This window comes from Myotis nattereri (genome assembly GCF_964212035.1).
Source record: "Myotis nattereri genome assembly, chromosome: 15".
Taxonomy (NCBI): Eukaryota; Metazoa; Chordata; class Mammalia; order Chiroptera; family Vespertilionidae; genus Myotis; species Myotis nattereri.
The window spans coordinates 13,729,002-13,752,175 of record NC_138090.1 but is presented as its reverse complement, the minus strand read 5'-3'; the positions used below and the strand labels follow the sequence as shown (position 1 = coordinate 13,752,175).

The 23,174-nt window shown below is 50.2% G+C and overlaps 2 protein-coding genes across 2 annotated transcripts in view; one reads left to right on the top strand and one right to left on the bottom strand.

Annotated features, from left to right (window-relative positions):
• Window positions 1-2,303, top strand: part of SLC7A6OS (solute carrier family 7 member 6 opposite strand) — a 9,317-nt gene extending 7,014 nt beyond the window's left edge. The window contains exon 5 of the mRNA XM_081107623.1: window positions 609-2,303. Coding sequence (XP_080963749.1) covers window positions 609-739 — 131 coding nt within the window. The 3' untranslated portion in view covers window positions 740-2,303. The remainder of the gene's footprint in view (window positions 1-608) is intronic.
• SLC7A6 (solute carrier family 7 member 6) lies at window positions 2,260-23,174 on the bottom strand (the record flags this gene model as incomplete). The annotated part of the gene is made up of 9 exons (XM_081107617.1): window positions 2,260-4,665; window positions 5,097-5,280; window positions 5,392-5,541; window positions 7,889-7,985; window positions 11,880-11,983; window positions 12,195-12,318; window positions 12,976-13,120; window positions 15,116-15,241; window positions 22,661-23,174. 9 exons carry the CDS (start codon window positions 23,172-23,174, stop codon window positions 4,571-4,573), a joined length of 1,539 nt encoding a protein of 512 aa, XP_080963743.1. The 3' UTR covers window positions 2,260-4,570.

Below are 23,174 nucleotides of genomic sequence, written 5' to 3'. Positions count from 1 at the left end.
GTGTCTGTTAATGGAGGAACAATTAGATCAAACTACAGAATATTCTGTAGTGCCCATAATATATTAAAAGGGGCAACGTTCAACATTATATTTACAATATGACTACAACTATTATATTAAAAAAAATTCTATACTTAAGGGAGAAATGACAAAATATCCCAATGTTAAAAGACTTGGTTTAAATGGTAGAAATGAGATCTTTTCGAATTGTTCCCCTGGATTCTCTTTATTGAGCAAGTGTTTTTAAGTAATGAACCAAAATAAAAAAAACAAACAAACAAAACCAGCCCAGCTGGTGTAGCTCAGCGGCTGAGCATCAACCCAGAAACCAAGAGTCACTGGTTCGACTCCCTGTGAGGGCACATGCCTTGGTTGCGGGCTCGATCGCCAGTGGTGGCTGTGCAGGAGGCAGCCGATCAATAACTTCCTCTCTCATCGATGTTACTATCTCTCTATCCTTCTCCCTTCCCCCCTCTCTAAAAATCAATAAAAAATTATTTAAAAAAAAAAAAAAAAAAAAAACCGGACCTTTTTGAGATGGGAAGGAGCTCACAATCGCCAAAAAAAAAATGATGCAGGTGGAGTCCACTCCTGTTCTCTCTTTCCAGGCTCTGATGAATGCAACGGCCTCAGTGAAGAGGAAAGAGGCAATAGCAGGCCACAGATGTGGAGCAAATACCCTTTGGATGTGCAGAAGGAGTTTGGCTATGACAGCACGCATGACCTGGACTCAGACTGAGGATCTATCACAGGCCCTTGGGGGCTTTGACTGCCTTATCAGCCACCCTGGTAGTGGGTTTCCTGGCATAACACACGGAAGGAGAAAGCATGTCCAACAGCACCATCATAGCAGTGAAAACGTGTGCTGAAGGAGTATCTCTTTTCCATTAATAGTAGGATGCTTTGCCTCATTCAAGTGACCCTACAATCTAAGGGACAAAAAACAAACAAAAAAACATAAAATGAAGCTTCCTGGCCTAGGCATTTTCCTGCTCCTCTTCTACGCTAAAGCCAGTAAGTGGAAGAGAGGCTGTTTCATGAGAACTTAGGTTCAACTTTCCCACGCCACCAGGCACCCGCCCCCAGTAAAAGCCTGATTCTGTTTGACGGGAAAATGTAGAAGGGCTACAGTGGGTCTCTTGTAGGAGCACACACTGAGTAGTAATGGCCAGTAGAGGACGAATCTGCCTGAGCTGTGAGGGGTTTGGTAGACAGTTGTCTGCCTCCCTGCTTCCTATGATAATGACTGTAAAGATTGCTCTTTCGTTAGCAGTGGTACCAAGGAGCAGGGTATGTATGAACGTGATACTCTGCATTTAGTAAAAACACTAACTATGGGAGCAAGTAAGTAATTCCTTTAAAACCTTTTCAATCTGAATATGTTTTCCATTGTGCTCCCTCTCCCCTTCCTGCCCCCCACCAAAAATGGGGGAGTAGTGAAATAAAAGTTTCGGAATTGACCTGAGACACAAAGGACTTAAAGCAAATTAGGAAAAGGAAAACACATCCTGAACTTAGCTTTCCACTAAGAAATGTTTAACTATTGACAGCACTCACCAAAAACTACCAATAGGACAAAATTTCTTCCCCAGAATTTACATTTCTGCCCCAACCCCTTCCAAAGCACAGATGCCTTAACTCAGACTGAGTTGGCATTTAGTCTTTAATGTAGCATTCATTGTCAGTAGAACTTTTGCAAAGACAAATGTGTCCTATATGTGCCCTGTGCAGTGGTAGCCACTAGCCACATGTGGCTGAGCACTTTTAATGTGAGGAATTTTTCAACTTTATTTTATTTTAAGTAGCTACATGTGGCTAGTAGTTACTGTACTGGGCAGCGCAGGTATAGGGCAATCAATACCCAGAACCTTCTATTCAAGACATGCCCTCTTGCCCCATGGCGCACACTCACTATCACAGGGGAAGGTGAATTACACAGGGATGTGTCTTCCCACATCTTTTAAAGACTTCATAAGCATCTACTTTCCCATCCTGCCTAAACCCATTTATCTACATCAGTTCCTATGTACGCAGAGTTGTTAAACCTGACAAAATGATTAAATTGTATGTGTATGTGTGCTCAGGCTCTACTCTTGTGGCTCTAAAACCAACAGACTATTGGTTTCCCACCCTAACTATCCACAAAGGTACAATTCAGTGTCACAAGTAAGAGGCAGCAACTTAAATGTACATCAACACTAGTCATCTTAGTCTATAGGCGTAAAAGAAGGATTAAAAACCACTCTGTACCAATATGATGTGTTCATTGCTATTTATGTGCTCATTAAAGTTTGCCAACATTAAAGGGCTTAACAACTTCACAAACTACCCAGTGCAAAAGGGATTAGCATACCAGGAGAAGAAATGAGGCTGAGGAACAAAACCCTCATGGAAATTAATTCCCCCACAAAGCTTGAGTGGAGGAAGTCTGGCTTCCCTCCCACAGGAGGGTTTCTAGGAAGTCTACACAGCACAGAGGGGAAGAATGCGGTCGCCATCCACTGATGGGAGGAGGATGACATGGCTCGCTAAGCCAGTGTTAGGGCACCTGGGGTATGGAGGCCCTTGTTTTCCCAGGAGCCAACGGGAAACAGCAAGTTCCTGGGGTGAGCTGGTCATTTGCTTGAGTGGAGGAAGCCAAAGCCTACCTCAGGGGTCCTCAAAACAAGCGCATTCTACTTCAAGGATTAGCTCTGAAGGATCCTTGGAGCAGGTGCCAGCTTGGCTCAGACAAGAGTCGTGTGTACATAGTCTAGGCAAGTCACCCTTTGTATGGGCTCCCTGTTGTAGACAGGAATTTGCAGTGCAAATCCCCAACCCATGATAGTAGGAGTGGCCCCCTGTGTTCTCCCAAATGCTTGCCCTGAACCAAAAGCAATTGTGAGCATGCTCCCTTAAATTGTTTGTATCGAGCAGGTATGACCAAGGTTACGCCCTTGCCTGAGATGAGCCAGTTTGGTGGAGAAAAACAGAAAGGGAGATTGCCTCATGCTTCTTGTCTTTACCATTGGTCAATTCCAAACTGTAAGGATAAGAAGCCCACGGGTGTGCCAAGCCAGCAGGTTCTCTGGGCCCAGGGTGATTTGGTCTGAGGTCATCCTAGCAGAGTTGTACAATCCAGTGCAGCCAAGCTGCCCATGAAGGAGCATCCAGTAGGCCAAACCTGCTCAGCCTGAGCACCAGAATTCGTTATGTCCCATCGTGCAGTCTGCTGAGGAGCCAGACTGAGGTTAAAGCAGCTTTTTTCCCAGAGTCTTCACTGATCTCCATGGGAAAAAAGTCCCCAGGAGTACCAAGGTCTTCCTGAGACTGAAGCCCCACCGGACCTCGCCCCAGGAGGCAGGCGGGAGAGGAGTGCACTGTCCCGGTGATCCACACCAAGGCGGCTCAGTGTAAACAAAGCCTGGTGTTGGGGACGAGTGGATGCGGCCTGGTGTGAGGTTTCCAGAAAAGGAAAACGACCACGTCTAGCACCTAGGAGGGCTTGCGTGGGTCTGCACAGCAGCCCCTCACACCGACCCTTAGCGGGTGGAACAAGCTATTTGGTGGCTCAAGTCCATGAGACATTGACAGCTGAGAGAATTCAGGTGATGTACCTGAACGAGAAGTTTCTGTCCTCTTAAAGTTCGTACCAGAAACCCAGCGGTGTACTTTAGCATCTAGAACACAGACAAGCTCTCAGTGAAATCAAGGATTCTCCTTCAAAACAACAGTAGTGCCAGACTTCTGACGCATGAATTTGTTCATGTGTCAGCTACAACCCCAGGTGCTTGTAACGTATACTAAAGTGTAATCGGTACGTGAGTAAAAAATCTTTAAAGTTCACCTGTGCAGGTAAGACTCAACAGAAGATTGTGCTAAAACGAAGCAAAAAAAAAAAAGAAGAAGAAATCTGCGGTCAGAGTCTGACCCACCGCCACGTAGAGACACCTCTGAGGACAGAGGGACTCATCTTTGGGTACTCTGCATTTATAAACAGCCTACTGCATCCTGTAGATGAATACCAGGATTCACCTAGAATTGGTGTTCTGGATTAAATAATATAAATAAATAATGGAATGCAACCATTTCCCCCCAGGGAAGGATTTTGAACCCGAAGAAGAAATGGTAGCATTTCAAGCCTCTGAAGTCAGGTGCCTGGACCTGGTCAGAGGAAAACCTGTCATAAAAGCAGCCCCTTTGTAGAGACTCCTGGTTCCAACCTCGAGTACCAAGTTTAGAAACCACCAGCCACAGCTAACCTAGCTAGCACTCCCTCTTCCCCTAGTGCAACTCACCAAGTGTCTGTAAGGGCTACACACACCACCCAGCAGGAACAAAACTCAACCGCCATCCCCAAGCCCTCCCCGCCCCCACCTTCATGCTGGCCCCAGACTCGGTCTCCCGTAGCTTACCAATGAGAGTGAGCACCTGGGGAAGCCATCAGCCCGCAACCCCCTGACAGACATAACGTGTGCCCACAGGCTCCTTTAGGACCAGAGGGCTGGGTCCACAGTCTCGCCATCTGGCCTTGGGTGACTGTGGCCACAGGTAAAACCTTCCAGGCCTCAGGGGACTTCACCTCCGGCCTCTAGTCAGTTTTCCTCTCAACCTTTGTCTCTTCGGCTACGTCTAGCTCAGTCAGGACGCAAAAGCAAATCTTCTGGGTGACTTTGGTGATAGCAGCTAAATGGGAAGAGGAGAGAACTGAGTGAACTGACATTCAGCTACAGCCCCAATCTGAACACAAGGCTGTTCACAGCACATCTGTGGCTTCCTGCTCATCTCTCCCTTGGGGACCCCGTGCCAGGCTTTGCCCCTCACCCCCAACCAGCCTCAGCATCCCCAGTCCCGAGCCCAACCAGAGCCTTTACGCTTAGATTGCACTTATAAGAGGTAGTGTTTTAACCCCCAAATAGGAGTCTAAAGATAGAAGTACAATGGTCATAGCAAGATAAAAAGAAGTCATGTGGGGCAGTCAGGTCTCATGGCCTCTAGCACATCACTAGTTTGGAGGAAGCCAGCTACCATGCCCATCTCTCCCATGCATCTGTGAACACACACACACACACACACACACACACGCACAACCAGTGGTGATGGGCAAAGCAGCTCACCCAGGATATTCCGGACAAAGAGCGGCCTCCGGGATTCTGGCAGGTAAACACCCAGGAAGTAGACGGGGATTCCGGAGAGGGAGATCCCAATGCCGATGAGGGAATTGATGGTGTCTCCAAAGAGAGGCACAATCACCAGGAACAAGGAGCATATGCAGAACACGATGGGAAAAAACAGGCTCAGCTGCAATGAAGGGAGGTGAGGTATCAGGTAATGTGGGGCGGGGGAACGAGATGGAAAAGAAGGCACCTTTGGGAGAGGGCCCACCCTTCTCGTCTGCCCAGAGCCACTGACCTTGAGAGGCCGGGGCCGCTCGGGCTCCTTCCAGCGAAGGTAGAGCTGTCCAGCCACAGACAGGCCCACAAAAAACCAGTAGCTGAAGCTGAAGTAGTTGATGAGCAGGAAAACATCCTCCACGATGAGGTAGATGAGCGACATTGTGCACTGGGTGGGGAGGGAGGGAGCAGGAGAGGGCAATGTCACCACCAGGGGCCCCACCAGATCTGCTGACCGCTGACTTAGCTTCACCAGATGACCTCTGGCTCTCTCCAGTGACCCCCTGCCCCCAGGAAGGTCCATTCCCCACTTTAATCTTCATGGTGGCATCTCTCCCTCTGCAGCTGGAGTTCTGTCCTCCACTCAGTGACTGCTTTACCCTTCTGAGGGCAGACAGTGAGGCCCTCCGCACTTCAACCCACTAACCTCAACATGAACCACAAGGTGCCCTCCAGGTCTTTACACGTGGGTCCTAACTACCTGGCATACGAACGGGCAAATGCCTTGTCCTGGCACCTGAGAAATGCAGGTTAGAGCCCTGGCCAGTGTGGCTCAGTTGGTTGGGTGTCATCCTGTGCACCGAAAGGTTGCCGGTTCCATTCCTGGTCAGGGCTCACATGCCCGGGTTGCCTCTGCATCCCTGATCCCCGATTGGGGGCATGCAGGAGGCAGCCAATCAATGTTTCGTTCTCTGGCATCATGTTTCTCTCCCTTTCTCTCTAAAAATCAATAAAAATCTTTAAAAATTCCAGGAGGAAAGTATCCTGTTTTTTTTCAGATATTCAACATAAAACTAAATAATGAAGCTTATTGCTGAGGGGGAGGATTAGTTGAAATAATGATACATTTAAGGGGCATATCATTATACTTGGCATATATAAAGCACCCCCAAAATTAGCTATTATTATTATTATTTTCATCCCCAAAGAGCCGAGCCCCAAAGCTCAAAGCCCAGACCAGATCAGCGAAACCCAGTCCTGAAGGGCGGCACCTCTCTCGGAAGAGCCCCACTTAGCCCCTAAGCAACCCCTATTCTTCCAGCAGGCCCAGGGAAGCCAGCCTCAGTGCCAGAGTGACTTCCACAGGCACCTCCCCCTTGAGAGTCTGCAGCCCTTTCAACCTCCTATTATTTTTATATGACAAATTTGAAAACTGGAAAAACTGATTATTCAATTAGTTATACTGGCATAGCTGGCTATTTGAGAAAGAAAAATTAAGTGAATCCCCACCTCCCGCTACACATCAAAATATAAATTCCAGCCAAAACCGGTTTGGCTCAGTGGATAGAGCGTCGGCTTGTGGACTGAAGGGTCCCGGGTTCGATTCCCGTCAAGGGCATGTACCTGGGTTGCGGGCACCTCCCCAGTGGGAGATGTGCAGGAGGCAGCTGATCGATGTTTCTAACTCTCTATCTCTCTCCCTTCCTCTCTGTAAAAAATCAATAAAATATATTTAAAAATATATATATATATAAATTCCAGAGGAAGCCAAAATTTAAACAATTAATTAAAACATTTAAGACCTAATAACAAGAAAAATTAACTTTTTCAAATCTTGGAGTAAGGCCTTTTTATCTCAGGGTTCCTATTAGCTCTTATTTATATAATATCTTAGAGATTATTAGAGAGTGGTCTTTCTTCAGAACGTTCCACCTGTCAGAACAAACTTCACTGTCATCTACCGTATATGAATGTATGATGTCTATGACATGAATAGAGGCCCTTAGGGTTGTTGGTGTTTAACTGATCTGGCTTTTCTAAATATGATTTTTTTTAATTGATCCTTTTTCTTTAGAGAGAGAGGGGAAGGGGGGGAGAGAGAGAGAGAGACGCTAGAGTGAAACATTGATTGGCTGCCTCCTGCACATGCCCCAACTGGGGATCGAACCCACAACCCAGGCATGTGCCCTGACCGGGAATCAAAATGGCGACCTTTCGGTACATGGGACAACACCCAACCGACTTAGCCACACTGGCCAGGGCTCTAAATATGACTTTTTTAATATATATTTTTATTGATTTCAGATAGGGAGGGAGAGAGAGAAACATCAAGGATGAGAGAGAATCATCGATCAGCTGCCTCCTGCACACCCCCCGACAGGGGATCGAGCCCGCAACCGGGCATGTGCCCTTGACCAGAATCGAACCCGGGACCCTTCAGTCTACAGGCCTACGCTCTATCCACTGAGCCAAACCTGCTAGGGCTCTAAATATGATTTAATATTTCTTGTTAAAAGGAGGAGCTGGAAGAAGGAGAGGAAGAAGCCACTGATATAACAGATAGAGAAATCTTACAAGTTCACTTCTATATTCTTGTATAGCATTTGCCTTCTCTAATAGGACAATGTTTTACACTTCCATTTTAAAATAATTTTAATAAGAAAGAAGAAACACTGAGAGGATCAAGAACTATCTCAAGAAAGCTAGTATACCGCCCACCCAACAGTTTTGCATCAAGTCAGCAGGAGTAGTAGAGAGATATATACCCAGTCCCCACACCCCCCAGCAGAGCTTACGTTGAACAGTAAAGCAGGGATGGGTGTAAAACGCTCAATGTGGATCATGGACAGAAGGTCTGGGAGGTGGCCCTCACGGGAGCCCACGAAGAACAACCTGGGGGGGCAGGAAATGTGTCAGTAAGATCCTTTTCACTCAGCCACACAGCCACACTCCTCACGCAGACACAGTGGGCTCAGAGCTCCAGAAGAAAGCAGGGACCAGTCTCTGAGGAGCACCCCGCCTTCTCTATGCACGCCCAGTCCAACCTACCCCCCCTTTACCCAGAGATGTCTCCACCTTCCTCAACCAGAGGCACCTCACCATCACCCATAAATGCCCTACCCCACGGTTACCCAGGCACCACCATCACCCACAGACACCCCCACTTCTCTCAATCACAGCACCGCACCAGCACCCAATGAACACTTCACCCTGCCATCGCCCACTGGCACTCGAACCCACCCCACCAGAGGTACCCTCACTCTGCCATCCCATAAGTTTCATACTTAACACAATGACTTTTATTTTTAATATGTTTTTATTCATCTTTTAGAGCGAGAGGAAAGGAGAGGGAGAGGGAGAGAGAGAAATATCCATTGGCTGCCTCCTGCACACCTCCTACTGGGGACCAAGCCCGTAGCCCCAGACATGAGCCCTGATCAGGAATTGAAGCTTTTGGTGCATGGGACCGTGCTCAACCGACTGAGCCGCACCTGCCAGGGAAACACAATGGCTTTCCAAAGAAAAGTAGCCAGACTTCTCTTGTGTCCTCATATATCTTCCCTGAGCTCTTGACGTGCGATCGGCCAGAGCAAACCTGGACTCAAAGAGACAAGCCAAGCTGCTTCTTTACACAGAAAGAGCCCGACTGACTGGGAAACAGAGCAGCAGGGAAATGAGCACCACCCAGGGCAGGCAGGCCAGCACGCAGCACTCAGCCCTCCCAAGGCTTAGGGGCGGGCTGGGAACAAAAAGCTTCGCAAGAGACGACCACGTCTGGGCTGGGAAGACGAGCTGGAGTCTGGCAGCGGTGAGTGGCGGGTGGGGAAACGGCATGGGCAAAGGCCAAAGGGGCTTGGAGGCGGAACGGTGCGGCCTCTCTAAAGGTTGGTACTGGAATGCTTGTAGGCCTAGGATAAGGAGTGTGAGCCGTGTGCTGGGAAGAACTTGCACATGAGGACATACTGTGGAGTCTGAACAAGCATGAGAGCCAGCTGTGGCTCTGAAGAAAAGGCCTGACCAGAGACGCTGGTAGCATCAACAGGGAGAGACGAGGGTATGGACAGAAGGCCGGACAAGCTCATCCATGATAACTGCCATAAGAGAGGAGGCCTGCCCGAGCCGGTTTGGCTCAGTGGATAGAGCGTTCACCTGCGGACTGAAGGGTCCCGGGTTCGATTCCGGTCAAGGGCAAATGCCTGGGTTGCGGGTTCGATCCTCAGTAGGGGGCCTGCAGGAGGCAGCCAATCAATGATTCTCTCTCCTCATTGATGTTTCTCCCTCTCTGAAATCAATAAAAATAAAAAAATAAAAAGTAAGAGAGGAGGCCTGAATGAGACCCAATGTACTAGCTGAGGAGAGGACAGGATAGAGGTGAAACCTCAATCAAATGTAGTGATCCTGTGTGTGTGTGTGTGTGTGTGCGCACGCATATGCACACACGTGCACATACATACACTGAGAGAATAGGGTAGACACCAAGGATAAAATTAAGAAGCAAGGAGGTCTGTCCTGGCCAGTGTGGCTCAGTTAGTTGAGAACTGTCCCAGCAGAAAGGTTGCTGGTCTGATTCCTGGCCGGGGCACATGCCCAGATTGCGGGCTCCATCCCCGGTAGGGGCTGTGCAGGAGGCAGCCGATCGATGTTCCGCTCTCACATCCACATTTCTCTCTCTCTCCCTTTCCCTTCCTTTCTCTCTAAAAAAAATCAATAATAAACTATTCTAAAAAAAATAAATAAAAGAAGCAAGGAGGACTGATGGTCCACAAAATCACAACTGGACGCAAAGGGCATTTGGACACACAGTGTATATTAAGTCTGAGATACGCGTGGGTCATCCGGGTGGAAACACAGGAGTTGATGATGTCATCTTTAAAGGTGCTATTGGACAAGACGCTGGAGTTGGCTGATGAAGTTAATAATCTGTACTAAGTAGAGAAGAAATGTGGAGGAGAGGATGCTGGAAGGGAGTAATGAGTAGGTGAGGCAAAGGCATCCAGTACAAAACCCACACTAGCTGCGTGGGTTATAAAGAAAAACTGAAGCCGAAACCGGTTTGGCTCAGTGGATGGAGCGTAGGCCTGCGGACTGAAGGGTCCCGGGTTCGGTTCCGGTCAAGGGCATGTGCCTGGGTTGCAGGCATGTCCCCAGTGGGAGATGTGCAGGGGGCAGCTGATCGATGTTTCTCTCTCATCGATGTTTCTAGCTCTCTATCTCTCTCCCTTCCTCTCTGTAAAAAAATCAATAAAATATATTTTTAAAAAAAGAAAAACTGAAGAAGGCAACACAAGCAGAAACAATTGTGCATTCTTTCCCGGACAGCACTGCACCTCCCTTTGCGTACAGGTCCAGATGCTTACTCTCACGTCCTCCCCAACCCCATCCAGTCAATGTCCCAAGGTAGCTAAGGTGAGGTTAGAAGGCACCTACCACCTCAATATTTGGAGATAATTGGCAATGTCAAGGGGGATGTTTTGAGCACCAGTGAGCATGAGGCGAGGGGGAAGTACCATCTTTGGGTGGGGCAGCTTGTGAAGAACCACAGGGGTGGAACCTGGGCCGCACCAGGCTGGGCTGAGAGGAGATGACACTATATTCTTTTACAAGACCTTGCTTCCCTGTTACTCTTGATGCTCCAGGGAGGCGTCCCACGTACACGAATTGGGGTGTCAAAACCAGTTAAGGAAAATAAACAGGATAAAACTTTCTCTTATCCTATCTGTTCCTGTGGCAAATCTTTATTGCATGCCTAGTACACTCCTGGCCTCGGGGATAGCAGCATTTATGGGGTGAGAAATCAGGAAAGGAGCCTTCTCAGCTACCAGAGAGTCACAGGAATCGTTTCAGGAGTAAAAGGCTGTTGGCATCACTTGCTTCGTGCGTCCGGTATTATAAGGACCATGATGAAAGCAGGCTGAGGAGGAGTCACTGGTACCCTTACTCAGAACATTTTTTTTTTTTAGGTACTAGAAGCCAAAGGGTAATGGGTAGAAAAAGGAATGACCGGTGAAATACACACTATTCCCTCAAGAAATGTGCCCAGTAAGGAAGAGGGGAGACAGGAAGAGCTATTTTGCGACTTCTGTAAGTGGAGATGAATGAAGCGCGTGCAGAGACGGCTCCAGTGGGTAAACATCCGCCCAAGAGAAGGCCGACGGATGCACCACGGCGCTAAGGAAGGGAAGCATGTAACCTTGACCCCAGGTAGCAGAGTGAGCCGGCAAGGTGCCTTTCTCTGAAACAACAGGCAGGACAGCCTCCGCACAGAGGGGCAGAATCATCTTGTGCCGGGACCTGGTACCCAGCGAGTGCTCGCTAATCGTTTACTGAAGCAGTGAGTCCTGGGGCTGTGCCGTAACCCACAAGGAGCCTAGAAGCTGGTCCCCGACAGGGTCCCTCACCCCAGCTATTACCTTCTTCTCTCCCACCTCCTATCAATCTGTCCTTGGTTAGAGCATCGTCCCGATTCTCCAAGGTCATGGGGTTGATCCCAGGTCGGGGCACATACAAGAATCAACCAATGAATGCATAAGTCAATGGAACATGGATGTTTCTTTCTTTCTCTCTCAACTCAATAGATAAACGCACGAGCTACCAGCACACCAACGTTTGCACAAAGGCAGACGCGTGCACACTGATGTGCACGCACACACACACACACACACACACACACACACACACACCCTGTCTTTCTAGGAAAGGGAGGAAGGAAAAGCTGAGCTCTTACGGGCTCACCTAAAGCCGCAGAGAACAGTGGAGTCTGTCACCAGGGGGGCAGGGACACAGTACCTTGATGAAGCAAGGATCGACGCGTTGAGGCCCCCAAAGCAGGACAGGGCCACAGCGATGGGGATGGTCCAGCTGAACATGCCAAATGTCTGGTCAGCAAATGTCTGGGGGCAGAACACAGAGACACACTCAGCATGGGACGGGGTTTCCTCAGCTTCCTGCCTCCAGGCTGTGGGGACAAACAGGGTCCCTGCTGGGCAGCCCGCCCTCTGGCCGAGACCCCCTCGCCTCGCCTGCGGAGGTGGGGTGGCTGCGAAAAGACCGAACCGTTCAGTGTCCCCGGCCGACGCGCAAACGGGGACCCCAAGGACTCACCACAGCCACGGCGGCGCTGCTGAGGACGTCCGACACGCCCAGCACTGTGTAATAGGCCACGTTGGTGAGGAGGTAGATGAGCGTCACAATTGGCATCGAAATCCCGATGGCCAGGGGCAGGTTCCTGTCGGCACAAGTGAGACGGGCGCCCTAGAGCCGGCCTCTCCAGGGGGTCAAAGTTCACCCAAGGATTGTTCTGACATTTAACAGTTCCCTGGCCTCGGGGTCTTCGAGGCACCTCTCCCCCATGATCCCAGGATGGGTATGTGTCCCACGCCCCTGGGCTCTCTAGAGAGAAGGGGGAAGAGAAACCCTTCTCTGTGGAGAGAGCTCATGAGCTCACGGTCCATGCGAGATGCTCGCCTCACTGGGACCCATGGGTCCCACTGGAGGAGGAGCAGCGTCCCCTAGGGATTAGAGGTCAGGCTGAGTGCCTGGCTGCCCAGAATAAACCTCCGGCTCCCCAGGCCTCAGGGTCAGTACCAGCGTGCAAGGTCCCAGCTCCTTAGCCCCAGCGGGCTCTGCTGCCCATTCAAGGACGACTCCTTGAGGGGGGGACCCTGGCTTCCTCCAGGATGACCATGAGGGGGAGGAGCCACGGCTTTCCCACCTTCACTCACTCCCATCCTGACCCCGAATCCCTCTCAGCTGGAGACTGGGGAGGGAGGGATGAGAGCCAGCGGGACAAGGGGGAGGAAGGGGACGACCTTGTCCTCTACCAGCTGTTCCAGCCGCGTTGGGGAGTGAGAGCCGGGGAGCGGGAGGGCGAGCCCACCTTTACCTTTCTGGGTTTTTGATTTCTTCTGTTACAAAATTAAGGGTGTCCCAACCTGAGTAAGAGAAGAGGGCAGAGTAGAGGGAGAGAGAGAGGTTTCCCATGTCCCAGGAGGAACCCTCAAAGGCGTCCTGAAAGTGCTCAGAGTGTCCTGCGGGAGCAAAGGTGGGGGGGGGGGGTGGTTCAGGGGTGAGGAAGGGAAAGAAGAAGAAGGAGGAGAGATGGACGGTGTAAGGAGAAGGGAAGGATGGGGAGAAGGGAGGAAGAAAGAGGAAGAGAAGATGGGGGGAAACAGGAAGGAAGAAGGTCAAGAAAAGAAGGGAAAAGCAAGGGGGAAGGGGAAAGGAAAAAAACAAAACATAATTTAACACCAAAAAAAAACACCAACTACCAGCTCCCTACACTTAACCCCACCCCCACGCTCTCAGGAAAGCTCAGATTCCTTTACTAAAACTAGACGATCTCAGAGAAGGAAGGGTCCGCCCAGCTGCCTCTGATGTGACACCTGTTCCAAAACCGCAGTGAATTTCCATCCCCACCCCCCCGCCCCCGCAGTGACCCCAGAATAGGCCACAACTCTTCCTCCTATTTTTTAGAAAGCACCCTGTTTACCATAAAAAAAAGGTCATTTTTCGCTAACAATGAGACTTCCTGTGGAACCACCTCTCTTTGCTCCGACCACTGCACAGTTTGGTCAAACAGTTTCTCCGTCTCACAGAGGGAACTCTGTTGCTCTCCTTGCAGTGGCCGGGGATGGGTGGGGCAGGACATCGCAGGCTGTGTAGGACCTGGGGTCTCCTTTCTCACTGGGCCTGGGGTTGATCTGGGTCACCTCCCCCCCTGAAGCGCCAGCCCAGGCACTCCTCACTCTCCTTGGAGACCTCGGAGACTATACGGACTTGAAAGCCCAGGATGGGGCGCCCAGCTGCCCCGGGGAGAGACTTCCTGGACACCCTGCAGGTTTCTAACAAGACCCAGACTTCTAAGGGAGCCTGCCGCCACCCCCCGCGGGAAGCCCAGACCCGTCCCTCGTCCCTTGACGCGGCAAAGAGGGCCAGATGCTGCTGAGGCTCCAGGGACACCCGGGTGGTTGGCCGTGCGCACTAACGCGGCACATGTGCAGAGGTGCCAGGCCGGCTGCTTAAGAACTGCACGGGCGCTTCTTAAAACCAGACCTTTTTCAACGCCAACCCAACCAGAGTTTGAGCCAACAGGTCTGAGATGGGGGTCTCCGTGCCCCCCGTGATTATGAACACAGCCAAGTTCAGAGAATGGTTGTAAAAGGATTACGATAGCCCGGGCCTGAGGGCTTCGCCAAGGACTCAGAAGATCCTGGGAGGCCTGTTACCCTCACTGCCAGTTTGCTCTGATGGAGGAATGAAAAGCTTTTAAAGCCAGCCTGCAGAAAAGTCAGTGCCAACTTCACAATATTTTGATTTTTTTTTTCTGAGAGCTGACTTTGGGAAGGAATCCTGAATAAGAGCAAGTCCAGATGAAATGATCATTCATTTTCATACCCTATCCTCTCCCCCCCGACACACACACCCTTCCACCCCTCTCAAGGAGGGCCAAGTCTTCCTACTTGCTGCCTGGCAATCGCAGACCAAAAATTGGAGCCAGAGCAGGGTTCACTCCATCCCCTGTTTGCTTTTATGACCCAATTACGACCCAAGTTCCAAGAGCTCCCAGCCGGCTTCTTGCAGAGCGCCTAGCGCCCGTGGTCAGCACAAACTGCGGCTCGAGAGCCACCTGCGGCTCTTTGGCCCCTTGAGTGTGGCTCTTCCTAAGCCTTAGGAGTACCCTAATTAAGTCAATAACAATGTACCTACCTATATAGTTTAAGTATAAAAAATTTGGCTCTCAAAAGAAATTTCCATCGTTGTACTGTTGATATTTGGCTCTGTTGACTAATGAGTTTGCTGACCACTGGCCTAGCCTCCTGAAAGGGAAAGCCCTGAGGGAGGGGCTGACTCATGTCCATTTGGCCAAGCCGGCCTGACCCAAGAGGCCCAGGAACAGATCTCCTGTTCTCGCTGAGCTGAACATAAGGCTCACTGAATCCCCACATCCCCCTACGGGAGACTGGGGGGGGGGGGGGGGCCTCCCGGAGTCATCCGCCCTCCTTCCCGCCTCAGGCCCTCCTTACCCTGGCACAGTTTAACAAGGCCCATGACAATGATGGCAATGAGCGCCAGGACCTTCGCGTACGTGAAAGTATCCTGTACACGTGTGCCCCACTTGACATAGGCACAGTTCACAAATGTCAGCAGACCTAGGAGAAAAGCCGTACAGTCAGTCCCGGGCAGGCTCCGCGGAGAGCAGAGGCCCAACCTCCTTGGCCAGAGTCTATCACTTCTGCCCTATCTGCCTAAAGCAAGGAGGCCAATGGACTCGTCAGAACCAGAAGAGGCAAACGGAGGGACAGCTCCCGTGTGCCCCAGCTGGGAGTTCCCATGAACAGCCCCTCACTGCTGACAAGTAAAGATACAAAGGCATGACACATATTCATCAAGTCCTTTTTGTTTTGTTTTTTTAATCCTCACCTGAGGACATTCTTTCCATTGATTTCCAGAGAGGGTGGAAGGGAGGAAGGAGGAATGGGTGAGGGGGGCGGGGGGGTTGCGGAGGGAGAGAGAACATCGAAGTGAAAGGTACATGCCCTTGACAGGGAATAGAACCTGCAACCCTTCTTCAAGTCCGCAGGCCGACGCTCTAATCACTGAGAAAAACAGGCCAGGGCCGTATTCATAAATTCTGACAACCAGATCATTTTTAGAAATTTCTTCCAGGCCCACTCAGACTCCCAAGGTCCTAAACCACCCAGGGCACAAGGCCTGCCCATGGCCACGTTAGAAAGTAGACACAAGAGAGGCCCATTAATAAATGAGGTGAATCTGAATGTAGGTGGCAGGTCACCTAGGAATTACGCAATGTTTTGTCTATGAGTGTAAAATAGAAATCTGTCATGTGCCTACGCATTTCACATACATCCTGTCAATTAATTCTCACAACCCCAAAATACAGACATTCCTGATTTCCAGTCTACAGATGAGAAACCTGAGGCTGAGAGGGGCCAACTACCATTCCTAAGCTCACACGGACCCCACTGATCTCTCCCAGGCCCCACAGTGCTTGGTGCGGTCCATGGGAAGTGAGCCCACTTGGGCATTCCCTGGGCTCCTGCCAGCACCAGTGGCTTTACGTTCCGGTTCCTCACACACCTCGGTGACACCCGGGCCCAGGTTCTGCTCTGATCCATAGGGAAGACGCAAGGGCAATCAATACCCAAGGGGTTCCAGACCACCCCTACCTACTCCCACCTGTTTTGTCTACTTCACCAGACTCTCTCTTTACTGGTGCCAGATATGCATGAAAAAGAAATGTCCTCCTCTCCTCCTGCCGTAGCCACAGCAATTCTTGCTTTCAAGGCCTAGCTCTACCCCACTTCCTCTGTAAAACCTTCCCCAAACAAACCAGCCAGTGGCTCACTGCGCTCTCTCCCCCCTACGCCTGCAGCAGTCTCACTTCACAGCACAGCTCAGTGCCTGGGGCTGTGGTCATGTGAACCTCCGTCTCAGGAAGGTCTGTCTCTCCCTGGGGCATTTGGGTGGTGCTTCTCCAGGAGATCATAATTCTTAGGGGGAAACAGAAGCATTTTGTTTTCTTAAGCTTATTGCCAAACAGAGAGGGGAAAGGGCGAACTCTGTTAGAATCAGGCAGGTGATGACTCTCACTTAACCTTGAATTCCCGGGAACAAGGCAAGGGTCAGAAACTTGGACATCCTTCCACTCAGCGGAGAGAGAGGCTAGGGCAGCCACGGGCAAACTACGGGCCGCGGGATTTGAAATGAACAAAACTAAAAAAAAAAAAAAAAAAAAAAGACCATACCCTTTTATGTAATGATGTTTACTTTGAATTTATATTAGTTCACACAAACACTCCATCCATGCTTTTGTTCCGGCCCTCCGGTCCAGTTTAAGAACCCATTGTGGCCCTCGAGTCAAAAAGTTTGCCCACCCCTGGGCTAGGGCCAGCCTGTGGAAATAAGACATGTGGCTGAACAGCCTCGAAAACACTCTGAGAGCTTTCACTCCATCCTCTGGCAAATGAATGACACGGATGCTCGCTAGAACAGTCATAGGAGGTGGGGGTTGGGGGGCGAGGGCGAAGGTCAAGGGGAAGGGGAGAAGACCAAAGGAATGCATGCTGCCCGCAGGTCTTCCCAGGGACCTGCCCTGCTACCCAAAGGGTGTGGGCTCAGCCTAGATCAGCTGTCAGAAGGATTGCCTAGCTCAGTGGTCGGCAAACAGCGGCCCCTTGAGTGTGGCTCTTCCACAAAATCCCACGTACAGTGCGATGGAAACTTCGTGGCCACACTCAAGGGGCCAAAGAGCCACGTGTGGCTCGCGAGCCGCAGTTTGCCGACCACTGCCCTAGTTAATCGCCACCAGTAATCCACAGGCCCTGGTGCCATACAGTCAGCATATTGTGAGGTACGGGCCTCCCCGCCCGGCCCCTTCGCGGAATGGCTCCCCCTCCTCTGTTGTGCCTGACTGACCAAGCCAGACGCTGGACCCCAGCTGAGCCTATTGGCTCATCTTTCCCAGGAACAGGGAGTCGGGAAGCCCAGAGACAGAATCTACCTCATAGCAGCGGCCAGGGCCACAGCGAGTCAGAGACACATACAAACCCTGTAACAAAGGAACCACAAGAAAGCAGAGGAAGGAAGCAGGACCGGGGAAAGAAGAAGGGAGAGGGTGTACAGCTTGTGATAAAAGTCTGACGCAGAAGACAGAGAGAGATAAGAGACGAAGACGAGGAGGCAGAGACAGGGAGAAAGGGACAAAAAGAGGGAGAAAGATGGACACGCACGCGGAGAGGCTGTGCTCCTGGCTCGTGGCGCCCCGATGCGGCGGCGAGATGGGGAGGGACGCTGACATACTCCTGAGCCACACACACAGGCACCCCTCGCACTTCTGCTCCTTCTCCCACCCTCCGCCCTGCCACACGTCCCCCCACGGTGAGTCCTCTCTGCGCACAGTGGGAATTCACGACCAGTGACGAAGGGATGAGCGAAGGCCGTGCCTTGTGGGGGTCCCTGCAGGGCGTTTCTGAAAGACCAGCTGGAAGGTACAAAAGAGCCTGGTCCCCGTGGCTGCCTCTGGGCGGGGAGACGAGCGCTTGGAGAGGGAGGAAGACCTTTCCCATCGTGTGCCCTGCTGTCCTTAGACTGATTTACCGCGCACATAGGCTTCTTTCTCAGTGAAAATAAAAATACTTAGTGGGAGGCGCTCACGGTCAGAGGGCCACTTGGCAAACCATCCTTAAGCGCTGGCCCCGGGCGCCTGCTGGCTTCACCCGACACTCAGCCCTGCCAGAGAACAGAGAGCTCTGAAAACCGTCTACCCAGCAGCAGTCAAGTCCTCTGAATGTTTTCCTGATTCTAATTAAGAAATAAAATGTCACCCCACCGGCGTGGCTCAGTGGTCAACTTATAAACAAGGAGGTCACGGATCCATTCCTGGTCAGGGCACATGCAGGGGTCGCAGCTCAATCCCAGTGGGGGGGGGGGGGGGGGGGCAAGAAGCCGATCAATGATTCTCTCTCATCATTGATGTTTCTGTCTCTCTTCTTCTCTGAAATTAATAAAAATATGTTTTTAAAAATATATATTTTTAAAATATATTTTTCGTCCACAAATAATCAAAAAGAAATAAAAGTTCACGAGCTGATCCTCACTCCTCCATGCGTCCCAGAACGACTCTCTGGGAGCTGGTTGCTGAGAAAGGAGTATTCATTCAAATAGCAAATCTAGACCCAACCCCAAAGCAGAAACAAATCCCCAAGTCTCTCTGTGGCAAAGATCACTAGTTACCTTCTAATACCTGTTTTTCCATTTTATCTTAGTGATAGAAATTTTAGCCAGAGTCATGGTTGCCCCCAAATAAAGTGGGCATTGCCCAGCCTCTCTTGCAGGGAGGTATGGCCAGGTAACTAGGTTCCTGCCCCAGGAAGTAAGCCAAGTTTCATGGTGTGGACAAAAAGGGGCCTCATGCTACCCTGACGAACGCAGGGAAGGCCTTGCAAATGCAAGAGACCTAAAGGAACCACAAAGGATGGTCTGAAACGAAAACCTTTCATTAAAAAGCAGTTCAATTGGTGGGTAGTCATGTCCGAGGCCAGTGTTTTCCCTGACAAAGACCAACTTCCATCTTTACTGAGCCTACCGTCCTTTTGCTCCTTTTGCATCTAAGATAACGTACCTGTGGAATGTCAGGGTAACTAACGTGCAACTTCCCGTTTCCCAGACCTCTCCAGGCACAACCAATATGTGAGGGCACCAGGCTGGAGACCACAAATTCCCTCACTGTTAGTTGTTAATTGCTATTAATCTTATTACTTGACTGTTAACTATCCTGTACCCACCTATGTAAAAGAAGTAGGTGTCCAGCCCAGCAGGTGTGGCTCAGTGGTTGAGCGTAGACCTATGAACCAGGAGGTCAGGGTTCAATTCCTGGTCGGGGCACATGCCCGGGTTGTGGGCTTGATCCCCAGTAGGGGACATGCAGGAGGCAGCTGATCCATGATTCCCTCTCATCATTGATATTTCTATCTCTCTCCCTCTCCCTTCCTCTCTGAAATCAATAAAAATATATTTTTTTAAAAAAAGAAAAAGGATGTTATAAAAAATTTAAAAAATAAGAATATGTGTCTGTCCATTTAATTTTTATCCAATCCCAGAGGTTTCCCTGCTTTGCTTTCTCCCACCTCCCTAATCGATCACCAGTGGATTTCATGTAACCCTCTCACATCCCCTCCTTTGAACGTAATGTATAAAACAAGGTGAAAAACTGCCATTATTAACGCAATACGTTGAGGTTCTGCTTCCCAGCGACGGTCGACAGTTTGGCTCAAATAAACTCACAAAAATTCCTCACAGGTTTGAATGTTTTCACGCAGTAGCAATATGAACAAGACCCCAGGAAATCTCTTTAAAGGGTGAGGCCTGCCTTTCTTTGTTCTTGCTCTCAGCCATGATGCGGATACGACAGCTGGAGCTGGAGTAGCCGGCCTGAACCACCAGCTAGAAATGAGGACAGACCCGGAAGGCAGAAGGAAGGAACCTGGCTCCCTGAAGGTTTATGAAGTCATCCTGCAAGCCCCACGCCCCGCAGTCTGCTTCTGACATGCGGAAGAAATAAATTTCAATATGTGTGAGCCGTGCTGCTTTTGGTTTTCAGTGTTTGAAACACAAACTAATCCTGAATAATGCATGTGCCCTCAGACAGACCCGCGCCTCTCATATTCTCCGATGAGGAACTGGCCTGGCAACCTGAAGTTGTAGTCCCTGTTCTGCGGACAGTCACAGCTCCCTCTTCCCAGAGGCCACAGGGAGGAGAAGGAACCCTTCCCAACCCTCCCCCTTCCCCCCCCTCCCTCCCCCTCCTCCTCCTCCTCCTCCTCACTGTTGGCCTGGCCAAACAAACCCTCAGGGGCAATGGAGTCTCAACTGTGAGGAGGCCTCTGCTTTGATGCCTCTATGTCAGTGCTGAACTGACTTCCATGCTGAAACCGTCCCAGAAAATACTCACCAATGAGGGGTGTGAGGCTACAGAAAAAGGAGGATCCCACAGAGATAAACGTGCCGACAATAACTAAGCCAGAAACATACACTTCTGCAGTCAAATCGAGTGCTGGGCACCTATACTTACAATGCTGGGCGCCTGGCCAGAGAGGGGACCTGTGGACCTCAAGAACTACCGCCCTAGCTGGTGTTGCCCAGTGGTTAGAGTGTCGGCCTGTGGAACGAAGGGTCTCTGGTTCGATTCCCAGTCAAGGGCACATACCTGGGTTGCAGGTTCAATCTCCAGCCGGGTCTGGGAACATGCGGAAAGCAACTGATGTTTCTCTCTCTTTCTGTCTCTCCCCCTCCCTTCCACTCTCTCTAAAAATCAATGGAAAAAATATCCTCGGGTGAGGATTAACAAAACAAAAAAATGTCCTCAACTCTTGGTGGTAGATTAAGGGGTAATCTGAGGCTAAATTAATTTTCTCCTTGATGACTATGTTTTATAATCAGAAAACCATTCCCTTTTTTAGAGAGCTCAGTCGGGCCAAGGTCCCCCTGGCCAAATCCTTTCAGATATACAACTGCGTACCCCCCCTCCCCCCTCCCTGGGGTATCTGTGGAGGGGTTCCCTTTAACATTTGTCTGTAACAAATGCCTTTAATGTTAGGAGGCACAGTGTACGGTACAATCCTTTATAATCCGGCGCTCTCGGTCTATTTTTAACACGGAGGATAAATTACATATACTGCCAGAACTTTTGCAAGCAGAGATATGGAAAGAACACGGTATAATTAAGTGCCTCTGGCAACACAATGCTAAGGAACACAGGGAATTCTGGGCCACTTCGCAGCTAAAGAAAACAGGAGCTCTACAGGACTGGGGAAATTCACCGTCACCTCTTTCCCTTTCGGTGACTTCACACAGAATCCCTCCTCACCACCTTAGGAGAGAAAAATGAAAAAGAAAGAGGGATCCACTGAGATCTCTTGGGTTCTTTCCTCAAAAACCCAAATACAGGGTAGAAGCCACCCACCTGCCTGTCACTGGCCCCAGGCAGGACTCGTTTACAGATCAGTGTAAAGAGATCTGAAACACCAGTGGGGAAAGCCGTTTTGGTGCGGGGCCTGCTGCTTAGAACCGGCCCTGTGGGCCTGCGGGCCTGAGGGATCACCCACCACCTAGAGAAGCGATCTCCTCACGGATGCCTCTAAACTGGTTTAAGATAAAAAGCTGGGAAGCAAAATAACATTTTTTTTTTTTTTGCAGCATAATCAAGGCCTCACCACTTATGTTTTTTTTCCGGGTTAAGTTATAACTAGTGATATCGATTCCAATCAAAACACCTACAAGACAAATATACTAGTAAGACATGCACCGACCCGTCACAGGCTGGGGAACAGAACCCAGGGACAGCCGAGAGTGGAAGGAATGTGAGGCATTCACAGCCACAACAAATTTAAACTTCTCCCACCCCACCCTGTACCCTTATCTCAGGACCAGATGACTTTGGTGAAATTACTTCTTGAGCCCCGCCGGCATGGCTCAGTAGCTGAGCACTGTCCTATGAACTAGAAGGTCACGGTTCGATTCCCATGTGAGGGGCATGCCCAGGTTGCGGACTCGACCCCTAGTAGGGGGCGCGCAGGGGGCTGATCAATGCATTCTCTCTCATCATTTATGTTTCTATCTCTCTCTCCCTCTCCCTTCCTCTCTGAAATCAATAAAAATATATTTATTTATTTTTTTAAATATATTGTACTGATTTTTCTTTACAGAGAGGAAGGGAGAGGGACAGAGAGCTAGAAACATCGATCAGCTGCCTCCTGCACACCCCCTAACTGGGGATGTGCCTGCAACCAAGGTACATGCCCTTGACCAGAATCAAACCTGGGATCCTTCAGTCCGTAGGACGATGGCTCTATCCACTGACCCAAACCGGTTAGAACAATAAAAATATATTTAAATATTTTTTTTCCAAAAAAAGAAATTACTTCTTGAAGAGACATAATACCTCTTTTCCTCCCAACAAGCAAAATATGGTGTTCAATAGAAGGCACTATTAGCATCATTAAAGTAACCGCCAACCCCCACCAAGACTCCCCCAGAGCACCCAGACTTACATATGCAAGCAGCAGCGAGGAGACGGCAGGCCAGGTAAGGGGGATCACAGGTAGGAAAGGAGGGCTGGATGATGTAATTGGCAAAGGTGATAGCGATGATGGCCTGACTGGTGGGCTCAACGATTAGCAGGGAGGCCCACAGGCGGATGAAGGCAATGAAGCCCCCAAAGGCTTCTAGAATATAAGCATAGCTGGCCCCAGATTTGGTGATGGTGGTCCCCAGTTCTGCATAGCAAAGGGCACCCACAACAGAGAAAAGTCCGCCAATGGCCCATATGACCAGTGACAACCCATAGGAAGCCGTGTGTACCAGAACGCCCTTGGGTGAGACAAAAATTCCTGAGCCGATCATGTTGCCCACCACCAGGCTGACCCCATTCAGCAGAGAGATCTCCTTCTTCAGCTGCATAGTTTCTGTGGTCCCTTGAGGTGCCATGCTATCATCTTCCTCCCTGGGCTGGTTGGCCTCGGACATGAACTGATAGGTGGACGCCGTGCTCTCCCGGGCTTCCAT